This window comes from Protopterus annectens, chromosome 9.part0 (assembly GCF_019279795.1).
Source record: "Protopterus annectens isolate FY-2018-M chromosome 9.part0, PAN1.0, whole genome shotgun sequence".
NCBI lineage: Eukaryota > Metazoa > Chordata > Ceratodontiformes > Protopteridae > Protopterus > Protopterus annectens.
The window spans coordinates 427855080-427867695 of record NC_056743.1 but is presented as its reverse complement, the minus strand read 5'-3'; the positions used below and the strand labels follow the sequence as shown (position 1 = coordinate 427867695).

Here is a 12616-nt window from a genome sequence, read left to right as displayed (position 1 = left end):
TTATCATGCTGAAGACTTGTGGATCCAGTTTCCACTCGTGGGGATCCATGAGGTTTCTGCTTAGTTCGTCTGCCAGAGTATTTGTTTTTCCTGGCAGGAATTGTGCTTGCAGGTGAACTTGAAAAGCCAATACTATGTCCCATAAGGTCATTGCTTGTCTGCAGACGGGGTAGGAATGTGTACCTCCCTGCTTGTTTATGTACCACATGACCATAATGTTGTCTGTTTTTATCAGTAACTGTCCTGGATGAAGCAGGTCTTTGAAAGCTGTCAGGGCATTTTGAACAGCTAGCATCTCTTTTTGATTGATGTGAAGATGCATCTGGTTTGCAGGCCATGTGCCCTGAATACATTTTCCTGCCATATGGGCCCCCCAGGCATAATCTGATGCATCCGTTGTCAGTGTCTGTCTGGCTGTGGGTAGACTGAATGGCAGACCCTTGTTGTGGTGACAGGCTTCTGCCCACCATCAAAACTCCTGTTGCAGGCAGGGAATGAGTGCAATTACTGTCTCCAGGCTGTGGCAATGCTGAGTCCAAACACTTTTTAGATACCATTGTAGTTTCCTCATATGCAGTCTGGCATATGGAATTAGGAGAATGCAGGATGCCATGAAACCCAAGGCCTGCAGGATTTTCCTTGCAGATAAGTGGGTTTTTGTTGCCAATTTCTTGAAGTAAGTAGTCAGATGCTTTTGTTTGTCTGGCATGAGATAGGCCATCTGGGCAGTTGTATTTAAGCTTGCACCCAGGAATATTATCTCTTGAGATGGCACTAGTTTTGATTTCTTTTCATTTACTGTGTACCCTAGGCCAATTAATAATCGTTTTACAAATGTCAGATGCTTTAGAAGAATATCTTTGTTCTCTGCTTGAATTAGGCAGTCATCCAAGTAGGGATATATTTGAATTCCTTTTCGTCTGCAAAACGCAATTACTGGTGCCAGGCATTTTGTGAAGACCCTTGGCGCAGTAGATAAGCCAAAGGGCAATGCAGAGAATTGGTAATGCATTGAGCCAGCTATGAATCTGAGGTATCTTCTGCAAGATTATCTGATTGGAACATGCAGGTATGCCTCTTTTAGGTCCAAAGTTACGAGCCAAGCCTTCTTGCCAATCATGGGCAGTAGCTGCTGCAGAGTCAACATCTTGAATTTTGGAACTTCCAGAAACGTATTTAGTATAGACAGGTCCAGTATTGGTCTCCAGGTTTTGTCCTTTCTGGGTACTAGGAATAGTCTGGAGTAAAATCCTTGCCCCTGCTCTTGTTGCGGTACTTGCTGAATGGCTCTCATGTCCATGAGGGCTGTTATTTGTTTTTGTGCCTCTGCCCATTGATTGTGTTGCAGGTCTGGCATACCTTTTGACCTTGGTAGAGTGTGAAAATGGAACCTGTGTCCTTGGGATACTATGTTCAGGACCCATTTGTCTTGGGTAACCATTTGCCAATTTGATGAAAAAAGTGCTAGTTTTCCCCCTAAGGGGGCTGCCAAAAGAAAAGTGCTTGGATCTGGTAGAGGAAAGTCATCGAGACAGTTTCCTGTAAGGCTGTGATTGGTCTTCTCCACTTTTAGAGGTAGGAGCACCCCATTGTTTAGGCCTGCATGAGCCTTGGGGCTGAGATCTGCCTCTGGGATGCCTGTATCTGCCTCTGTGGCCTATCTGACACTGGAAAGGACCAATTTTTAGAAGGCCAGTTCCTGCTAAACCTGGGTGGCTGTACTTGTAAGAAATCCTTGACTGTCACCATGGATTTTGCTTTATCCTCCATTCTTTTCAACACCTCTTCTGCTTTAGTACCAAACCAAGTATCATGTTGTAATGCTGCATCTAATAATTTTGCTTTAACATGATCAGGCAGATTCTGTTCCTTTAATCAAGCATGCCTTCTAATAACAGAACCTGTAACATTGGCCCTGCAAGAGGCCTCCAGTGAATCATAACCACATTGCAAAGTATGCTTTCCCACTTGTTCAGCTGCATGCAATAAATCCTGCAATTCCTTGTTCTCTGAACATGCAGTATTTGTCAACAATTTCTGTTTAAGCAGTGACATTAAATACTGCTGATATTTAAGCATATGAAACTGACAATTTAAAACCCTTACAGTCAGGGTAGCAGAAGTGTAGACTTTTTCCCCATATGTCTAGAGCCCTAGAATCCCTATCAAAGGGGACAGAGATTTTTGCAGTGGAAGCTTTGACCCCTTTGGGACCCTGAGATATAGTTTCTGGGTCAGCAGCGGGGTTTTTATATAGGAGAATTTATGAGAATCCGGGACCCTATAGTATCTGTCCAGACTCTGAAAAAACATCATCTACAATGTCTAGAACAGGTGGAACAGCAAGGGGTCTGTGCTGAGGAAGTAGCAGAAAGTCCCTGAGCCTTTTCTTAGATTCAGAATAATCTTGGCTCTCCCAGTGGAAATGCTCCCTCATGGTATGCAGGCTTTCCCAAAAAGAATAATCCTCAGGAGGAGACGCTGAAGGAATGGATTCTTCAGCATCAGAATCCTCATAGGGAAGCATGGATTAATCCTGTTCAGAAGAGGAATCAGAGGCAATAGAAACCTGATTAGAAGAATCATACTCTGTCTATTGCCTAGGCCTCTTATCAGGAGGGGGATGGGAGCCCCTGATCAAAGCAAATAGGTCTTCGGCCATTTTGAGCATCTGTTTTTTAGGCATGAAGTCTGACCAGGAGAATGGTGTACTTGTTTCTTTGTCTTTAGAGCTGCTTTAGTCTTTGTCTTTGAAGCTGAAGATGGCTTAATATATAGTTGTGTAGGTCTGAAGACACCCTCAGAAGCCGATGCCTGCTTAGCGGCTCCGGACCCATCTGAGGGAATGATTTCAGAGTGTCCAATACCTTGAGTATCCAGAGGCCCAGTCGTCTCCACGTGGGAGTCGGAAGCGGCCTGTGGCTCTGAGGTAGCGGGCGCCAGGGGCTGCGAAAGTGCCTCACTGAGAACCACCGAACTGGCATCTGGCCTAAGCAGAGGCCTCATCGTCGGTTTTGGACCTCGGATGCCTATCCTTTTCCTTGTCCTTGTGTTTTTTTGTAAACTCCAGTTGTTGGCTGGTCCGACGGCATTATATAATTAAATCTTCGGCCAAAGTAATGAAATGCAAAATCGAACCGACACGTAATAGTGCGTTGGTTAAATCTAGCACAAAACTGACAGTTAGCAACGTTGTGATCAGGGCATAGGCAAGGAATACAGTAAGAGTGAAAATCCTTATGAGGTATTTGCTTCCCACAAGAAATACAACTGTTAACTTTTTCTGACATCGGTCTGGAGCAAGAAAAAAGTTTCCCTAATGGGGTACTTAGCTTTAATGAAGACTTTGATTTTGAAATTCGGATTTGAATATCTCAGGAGTCGGCCGACCGGCACTTGCAAACTGCTTTTGCCTTGGGCACTGCACGGCAAGAAAGACTGAAGAAAATGGCGTCGTCTGCATCTTTTATACCCCTGGTGCACTGACGTCAGGGAAGAGGTGACAGCAACAGACGCCGGACCTAGACTTTGGAATTCTGGCTGACTGAGGGTAGCCTGCCAGCAGGATAACCGAAGAGTAATGACTGCAACAGTGAAACACGATGAACATCAATTATAGAATACAATACCCTTTTTAGTACATACCTATACAAATATATTATGCAACTAGAAAGACTCCATTGGGTCTTAAATGAAAAGATCACTGGATTAAAGACACTCAAGCTACCAAGACAGGCTTGAAATTCTATCCCTATATGCTGCCTCCTAGATTTTTGTACAGTGATTGATATCAACCATTCTGTGGTATTAAGGACCCAACCTTACTTGATCTCTTACACATCAACAAAAGATTGACTCAAAAAACATTCTAACTAAAGACATAAATCTCCAGCAACAAAGACATTCTCAAGGGACAAAGTTATTACTTGATGTTTCCCTATCTCTGACATAATCTTAAGTGACATATAAAACAGAATGATGCCCTGACTTCCTTTAAGGCAAACCTTGATGTCCAGATAGATGCCTATGAATTCATCCCAGGCCTGACTTGTTTTTCCTTCCTGGAGGCAATGGGGACCATACGACGGGGTACTGACAAGGTGATTACGATACATAGACTGACACTGCGTTGTAAACAATGTAAAATCAACTATGTAAAATGAGAGAGCTTCTGCACCTTTCCCAGGAAGAAGGAACATCTGTACTGCCCACTCATAATGCCAATGGAAAGTAGGCACATAGCCACACAAGTATAAATACTAAAACGAATGCTAAAAGTAATGGTGGCACTCACCTGAGGCAGTTTTCAAACGTTTAATGGTGTGTTGCTTCAAATCAATTATTCTGTCCACTGTGAACATCTTCATATCTTCCTCATCCAGTGCAATATCACCTAAAAAGGCAACTAGAAAATGACAAAACAAATTAGTGTTGTGTCTTGATTACCTCTAAGCATTTTCAGACAGTTCTTAACCTGCTTGATTTCCTTATTTTCTACCCCAGTTTGTTAGCACTATGCTTTGAGAGCGAATCAGCACCTGACTCTGCTGTCACCTGATGTCACCAGACCTTTCAACTTCTTAGCCCAAGCCTAAAATAATGGGGAGACAGATTTTAAATATTGCTCTTATAAACAAAGGAAGTTGCAAGAACAACAGGATTTGTGTTAGCATACATTTTCTTAAGAACATGAAGCCTGAAACTCAAATGTCATGTAGTGACTTCTATTCTCTCTGATTTTCCAGAAAAACCACAAATTTTATGTGGAACAGACTAAAACTAGGAATCAAAAATCTGGAATGTAAAAAGATATGGCTGTTACCACAAACGCAACCGGCTAAACGTAAAAAAAGGGAAGTGAACATTTAACTAAAGTACATTCCAGGATTCTAGTTAGCCTCAGACCCCAGATCACATGGATGTTAAAAAAGAGAAGAAACTAAGCTGAATGTCATCAACTTGCTTTAGAAAAGACTATCCCAGACTACAGCCGAGATGAGAAGTCTAGCAATTCCACTTCATTTGGCTTCATCTCAGGGAGTGAGCTTTGAAACAATCATATAAAAATATGAAAGCACTCAAAGACATGCCTGTTTATAAGCTTAAAACAAATTAATCTTTCAAAAGTAATTCATAAAACTTCAAAATGTGAGAAACAATTATGAATCATTCACATAACAGATCACGCAGGAGGTGATATGCTTTACCTGGTTCATTTTACTGTCAAAAGGAAAAGTAAACAGTTCAAACAAATGTTTAAATTACTGCACTGATTACATATATAAAATAGCAAGAATTTTAAGTACAGAACATTTTTAAGTATCACAGTAGTTCTCTATGGTTTTCATAAGGTCTGGTTCAGTGCTGGCAGATGTATAAAACAGAACTGCATTGAAGATATTTAAACGTGATGCATATTTTTTCGGTGCACCAAGCCTAGGTTGTATGTACAAGGTTGTTGAATCCTGCAAAACATATTATTCAAAGAACACACATTTGTACCTACAAATATTAATTTATAACTGCAAAAAGTAACAGAATGATGTGTTAGAAGTCACATTTCCTGAAATCCTCCTCCCCCAAGCATCACATTCCTAAATGCATCTTCAATAAAGCAACAACAAAGTGCTGGAATCACATTATAAACACATCAGATGTCAGGTCTAATTAAAGTATCTATAAAATAAAATAGTGAAAAAATACATTTGTCAGCATATAAATCATAACATACAGCCTGCAGAACCTGCCCGAATACTTTAGCTGGCCATATACTGCCCAACTACCCATTCCTAGAGCCCGTAAATCCCTTTGGCACCTAATCAGAAAACTCTTCCTCCAAAAGATAATTCCAGAGCCTCACCACTCTTTTTTATGGTACTTAAAGTCTGACTTGAATTTTCTTCCTGCAGTTTGCTCCCCATGGTCATTACCTCTCCTTAACCCCATTTTCTCACTTAACTCCTAACAACAAAGTGAGTCCACATCACAGATCCTAACTTATTGATGTTCTCCGCTGTATCAAACTGTGTGCCCAAGCCTCTTGAAGGACAACCACAATCACGCACTCAAAAAAAACCCTTTCATCATATCTTAAACTTGTATGCAATATTAACACCCTGGAATAACTTTTAAGTGGTTATTTTCTACTCTGTAATACGGAGTAGCTAAAGTAGTCAATTTCATTTTTTTTTCCAAATTCAGAACTGTAATTCCAAATCTCAGTTTCTAGGTAAAGAGTTAAGATTTGAAGTTTGCCATACAAGATTAATAGCACACACTCACATTTCTATTTCCATGACAGGTAATTGGATTATTGATACTGCAATACAACATTTGGGGAAGTGGCTGCACCCCTGAGTGAATTGTATTTTAAATGAGATGTTAAACCTTCGGCCCCATCTGCTTGAGTTGGTAGTAGCATAGGTGTGTGTAAAAGATCTTATTACACCTATCAAAAAGAGTAGAGGTCCTTTATTTATTTACAAAAGTAACTCTCACTTACAAAACAGTTACATATTTACAAATATTTATAAATATACAGCTATACAAATCCATTTACACATATTCATAATCTCATTTACATTCAAACTAATTTTTCATTCCTATTAGACCTCACTCCTTTTTCCATAGCCACCACCTGATTTTACTTAACATTGTTGCTAAAAACCATTTACCATTAAACATAATTTCATTCATTCTTTCATTCCATATAACATAACTTTTTATCTACTTTTAACATACTCTTTACTTCTATTTTTATAATATCCATAGTTAATCATATCCATGTTTACTTTATCCACTTATATCTCCAAAAGAATCTTAACGTAGTTTAACCCATAACGTTTTTACATTTCAAAATCACATGTTCCGTAGTTGTTTCTTCTTGACAATGTAAACATATTCTATCAGTTTTCTTTCTATAAGCCATATTTCCTTTTACTGGCAATTACCAGTCTCCACAATAAAAATCTTGACATTGTAGTTTTTGATTACATTTTTTTCTTATTTTTATAGCTTTAATGTTTTCATCCATTAGATTTTCCCATGGTTTTGTGTAGTAATATGTTATCATTATATTCCTATGTCATACTTCTCTGTCTTTTTCTGAATCAGTTATTTTCCACAAAAAAATGTTTTTTTCTTGGGAACATTTTATTTCTTCATTCATAGTCTTTTGCTCTTTCACTCTATTACCATACCTCGTTGTAGGTTGTGCGTCAGGGCTGGCAACTCGGCACATAAAAATCAACTGCCAATCATTAGCGGACCGGAGTTCCGCTGTGGCGACCCCTAACGGGGAAAAAGCCGAAAGACACAACAACAACCATACCTCAAAATATATCATATTTATATTTATACAATTTTAGTACTAATCTCCCATCTTTTAACACTTTGTAAAAATTTAATGAAGCACATATACCACTAGGTTAATTAACCCTAAACCACCTCCTCCTTTATCTACATACAAAACTTTTCTTTTTACTGGGTTTAATCTAACCCCATATAAATGAAAAGAAATATAGGTTCATAGGTTCATATTAGGCTATCTGCCCTAGGGCATTTATAAGCCTAGCCAGAGTGCGTTTGGCTTTCGCCACCCATTTTAAATTAATTTTGCTATGCCCTTTTTCGAGGTTAGTATACTGTGCCTCTGTCTAACAGTGACATAGAAGTGATACCCGGGGTAAACCTACAATCCTCATCCACTCAAGATTCCTCTTGAAGAGAGTCAATGAGGGACTCTGCCTAACCTGGACTGGGATATTTTTCCAGAGTGAAGGGAGCCTCTGGGTTATGAATCTGTACCTCCAGCATGTCCTATTTATTTCAGTGCTGAGGTTCAAGTCTCTCGATCGCGTAGCTCGATGGGATTTGGATTTTCTGAGGTGCAGCATGTCCATGGCTTTATACATCAGGCACAGATCGCCTCTGAGCAGGCGGTATGCCACTGAGTAGAGCTGGAGTTTCTTTAACCGGGCAGCATATGGCATCTGTTTGAGCCCTTTGATCCACTTGGTGAGGTACTTTTGGGGTCTTTCCAGTTGCTGCAGGTGTCTGGTAAGGTACATCCCAAAAGGGGCATTGTACTCAATTATGGGCCTGATGAGGGATGAGTAAAGAGGCACGATGACCTCCCCTGATCTAGATGTGAATCCCTTCATGATTAGGTGGGCTATATAAAAAATTTTTTTAACCACTTTGGCCACGTGGTCGTCAAATGAGAGATTGCTATCAACTTGGGTCCCCAGGTCCCTAATTACTTCTTCCGTACTTAATGGATTACCACCTATGTGGTAATTTGTGGGCACTTTGTTTTTGCCAAAGGGGATGACTATACACTTTTTGGCGTTTAGCTTGAGGCCATGGCTCTGGCACCAGTTGTCTGTTTCTACGTGGCCCTTTTGGAGGATGCTTGTGTCGGCTGCATCTACAGTAATTCCTTTTCAATCACTGTTGGCAACATAAATACACTTGCTAACTATGTTGTTTTTCCCATCAGTACTGAATTTAACAAATTAGCCTTTTTTCTGAATGATAATTTGTATGTTTTCCAGAAAAGACAGGTTTGTTTTATTTTTTTTTCTGTTTTTCCCCATTGAATTCTCCTTACATCATTATTCCCAGGTTTTATACCTTACATTGAAATGTTATTAATTGCAAAATATATACCTACTATCTTAACTATATCACCTAAACCTTTACTTTCCTTTTTATTTAAAGCCATCACCATCACCTTTAGACACCCATTTGTACAAATTATCACTTTTTTCCATTTTTTTTTTGCAATTATAATGTCATCTGCATATGTTAACAGAATTGGATTTCTTAACCCTTCAGGTGTTATATACCCCACTTCCTCCATTTTGTAATTTGTTTTACATACTATCAAACTCATAACTAATGAAAAGGGTATACAACTCATTGGATGTTCCTAACATATCAATCTCCATATGCATCTCTTGGTTTAACCAGCCATTTACAAGTATTTTTACTTTACTACTACTATACACTGACATACATCATTTCCTACCTTTCTCACTTATATTATATTCTTTCATTATTACAGATAAGATTTCATGTCCAATTGTGTCAAATGCCTTATTAAGGTCTCCTATCATGATTTTTTGCTTCTTTGTTCTCGTCATAATACAATCCACCACTTCTCTAAATATAATAAAAATTGATGCCAACTCTTCCTCTTTATACTATATGTACTATCTTCCATATAATATTTTCCATTTTAGTTTCAAATCTGTTTTGCAATATTTTCATAAATATATAATCATTATTATTCAATACTATTCATCTCCATTTTTTAAATGTCTTCTATCTTCCTTTTTCCATATGAATTTAGGTATTCCACTACATAATTATTTTTACATAAATCCATCATTTAACCATTCATTCAGAATCTTTAAAAAGTATTTTTGGCCAACCCCTTAATTTTTTATACATTTCATACACTATTCCATCTGCTCCTGCAGCCAGACCTATATTTACTTTTCCTAATAGTTTATCTAGGTCATTTAAAGAAATCTCCATTTCTAACCCTTTATTTTTTTTCTGTTAACTTTTTTTACTTTCCACGTTTTATTCACTACCTTCTTTTTTCTTTACATATTTTCTTTTCCTGTACATATTGTACTACACTATTCATAATATTTTCCAGAGTTCTTTCTACTTCTCCTCTTACATTTTTTATTTCCCTCATTACACTACCATCTTCCTTTACTAATATGTTTAAGTGACTCAATACCTTCTCTTTTTTTTGTAAGAAGTATCTTTGCTTATATAACAATTCTTGTATTTTTCTTGATTTTTTTCATATAATTATTTTTCTTTGTCAAATTACCTTCTGTCATTATGTTCTAAATTTTCTAAATCTTCCTATGCATCATTTATTTATTTATTTAAAATTTGTTGACTGGGAAAGTCCGACTAGGTTCCACAGAGCCTGTTTTCAGTGGAGGCCCGGGAAGAAATGCTTCTGATGCATGTGTTTGGAATGTGGGAGGAAACCGGAGTACCAGGAGGAAACCCACATGAACACAAGGAGAACATGCAAACTCCACACAGAAGGCACCTAGCCGAGAATCGAACCAGAGAACCTCTTTGAATACATTCTTTTACATTTTTCTTTTTCTATTTTTCTCACATCATATTGCCACTGTAAAGACATTTTTTTGTATTTTTTCTCAAATGTCTTCCACCATTCAGACCAGTTTTTATAAAATGTACTCACAGTAACATGATCTTTCCATGACTGTATTATCAATATCTTTCCTTCTTCATTCCATGCTTTCTTACGTATCCTTTATTCCTTGGTCTAATGCAACACAATCAGAAAATCCCATTTTAACTACTTCCCTTGCTCTGATAACTAAAGCTTCTGACACTATAAAATAATCAATTTCAGTTCTATGCATACCCTTTTTGTAAGTCCATGAATTTGTGTCCCAAAGTTTTAACTTACCATGTCTTATAACTTCTTTTCTTGTATCACTGCATTTCTCTTTATGCTTGCCCCTTAAATCAGAATTAAAGTATCCTGTTATTATAATATTATATTTATCATTACATAGTCTAAAATCTGACGAAATAAGCTCTCCCTTTCTTTACAATTAGTATAAACATAGAATGTTATAATTCCATATACTTATTCTTTCCATTTTAAATATACAGTGGTTAACCTTCCCATTTTTGCTTAAGTTATATCTGATATCTTTACATATTTCTACAGAATTCGACTATTATAGGACAGCTGTCATTTCCCAAATTACAGATCATTCCTCCCCACCATTTATCTGTTTGCAATCTTTCATTTGATAAAAAATCTTGCATCTTCTAATAAAATTAGATGTACAACACATGTATTACACCACTCCAAAATACCTATTCTTAATACTATTCACATTTACAGAATGCACTCTACAATTTTCATTTTGCCTTTTCCTTAGATTCATGGTATCATAAGTTCATACCTAATTACTAAGCTAGCTTTCTTAATAAGACATTCTAAGCCTAGTCAATTTCCCTCCCAAAGGTGAGAATCAAAGGCACATTAGCCATTCTACCTAACCCCAATCATTAGTCGTATATATTATTTCATCCATTTCCTTTTTTTCTTGTGTACTTATTCTTTTAAACTTTCTTTTTCTATCCCTTACCCTTTTACCAATATAATTATTTTTTTCTTTTACTACCTCCCAATTTATGGCTTCATCACTTATAGGTTCATAGGTAGGTACTGGGCTATTGGCCAAAGGGCCTATATCAGCCTAGCCACAAAGGTACCCTGTCTTTCGTCACTCAAGAAAATTATTTTTCTGTGGCCCTGTCGAGCAGAGCCCCAGAGGTGATCCTCCAGGGTGAATTTACTATTTCCCATCCAATCAAAGAATTTTCTTGAAGAATGCTAATGAGGAGCTTTGTTTGATATAGATAGGTAGTTTGTTCCAGAGTACGGAAGTCTCTGGGATAGGAATCTATCCCTCCAGCATGTTCTGTTTATTGTGGTGACAAGGTTTAGGTCCCTAGAGTATGTAGCTCGGAAGGATTGGGATTTCTTTAAGTGGAGCATGTCCAACAGCTCTGGGTTTGACATAGCTTTGTATGTTAGGCAGAGATTGCCTCCGAATAGGTGATATGCGACAGAGTAAAGCTGGAGTTTTTTGTGACTGTCTGCGTAGGGAATCTGTTTGAGGCTGGTAATCCTCTTTGTGAGGTCTTTCTGTGACCTTTTCAGCTGTTGTAGATGTCTTGTGAGGTACATACCAAAAAGGGCATTGTACTCTGTAATGGGTCTAATGAGTGATGAGTAGAGGGGAACAATGACCTCTTTTTTTCTGGATGAGAAACCTTTTGTGATGAGGTGCGCCACATAGAAGGATTTCCTGACTACTGTGGCAATGTGATTTTCAAAGGAGAGACTACTGTCCACCTGTGTCCCAAGGTCTCTTATCACACTTTCGGTGTTAAGTAGACTACCACCTATGTGGCAGCTCATGGGTACAGAGTTTTTACTAAAGGGGATGACAATGCACTTTTTTGGCATTGAGCTTGAGGGCCATGGCTTTGACACCAGGCATCTGTCTTAATGAGGCCCTTTTGTAGGATGTCCACATCATTAGGAGTTTTGATTACAGCTCCAAGTTTGCAGTCGTCTGCGAACTTCATTAGCAAAAGACCTTCTGTGTTAGCCTGTACTTCAGAAAAGTAGATACCAAACAGGAGAGGACCCAGGACTGAACCTTGTGGTGCTCCACTTGTCACTGGTCTGAAGTTGGATTTGGAGTCTGCTACTTTCACAGTGTGGGTTCTGTCAGTGAGCCAGTTGGCAACCCATCTTGTGACATAGGGATTTATACCTAGTTTAGTGAGCTTATCTATAATTCCAGAGTGGGGGATGGTGTCAAAAGGCTTGACGAGATCTAGATAGGCTGTGTGAACCACCTTACCCTCATCTAATGCTTTGGTGACTGCTTCAAAGAAGTCTATCAGGTTTAGGAGACATGATCTGCCTTTAACAAACCCGAACTGGGTGGGGTCCAGAGTTTGAAGATTACCACTGTCTTTGTTTACAAGTTCCATGATGATACGTTCCATGGCTTTGCAG

At 38.4% G+C, this 12616-nt stretch overlaps 1 protein-coding gene across 1 annotated transcript in view; it reads right to left on the bottom strand.

Moving 5' to 3' along the window:
* BMP1 (bone morphogenetic protein 1) overlaps nt 1-12616 on the bottom strand; it is a 1811822-nt gene that overhangs the window by 1345650 nt on the left and 453556 nt on the right. Inside the window, exon 2 of the mRNA XM_044082969.1 lies at nt 4295-4405. Coding sequence (XP_043938904.1) covers nt 4295-4405 — 111 coding nt within the window. The remainder of the gene's footprint in view (nt 1-4294; nt 4406-12616) is intronic.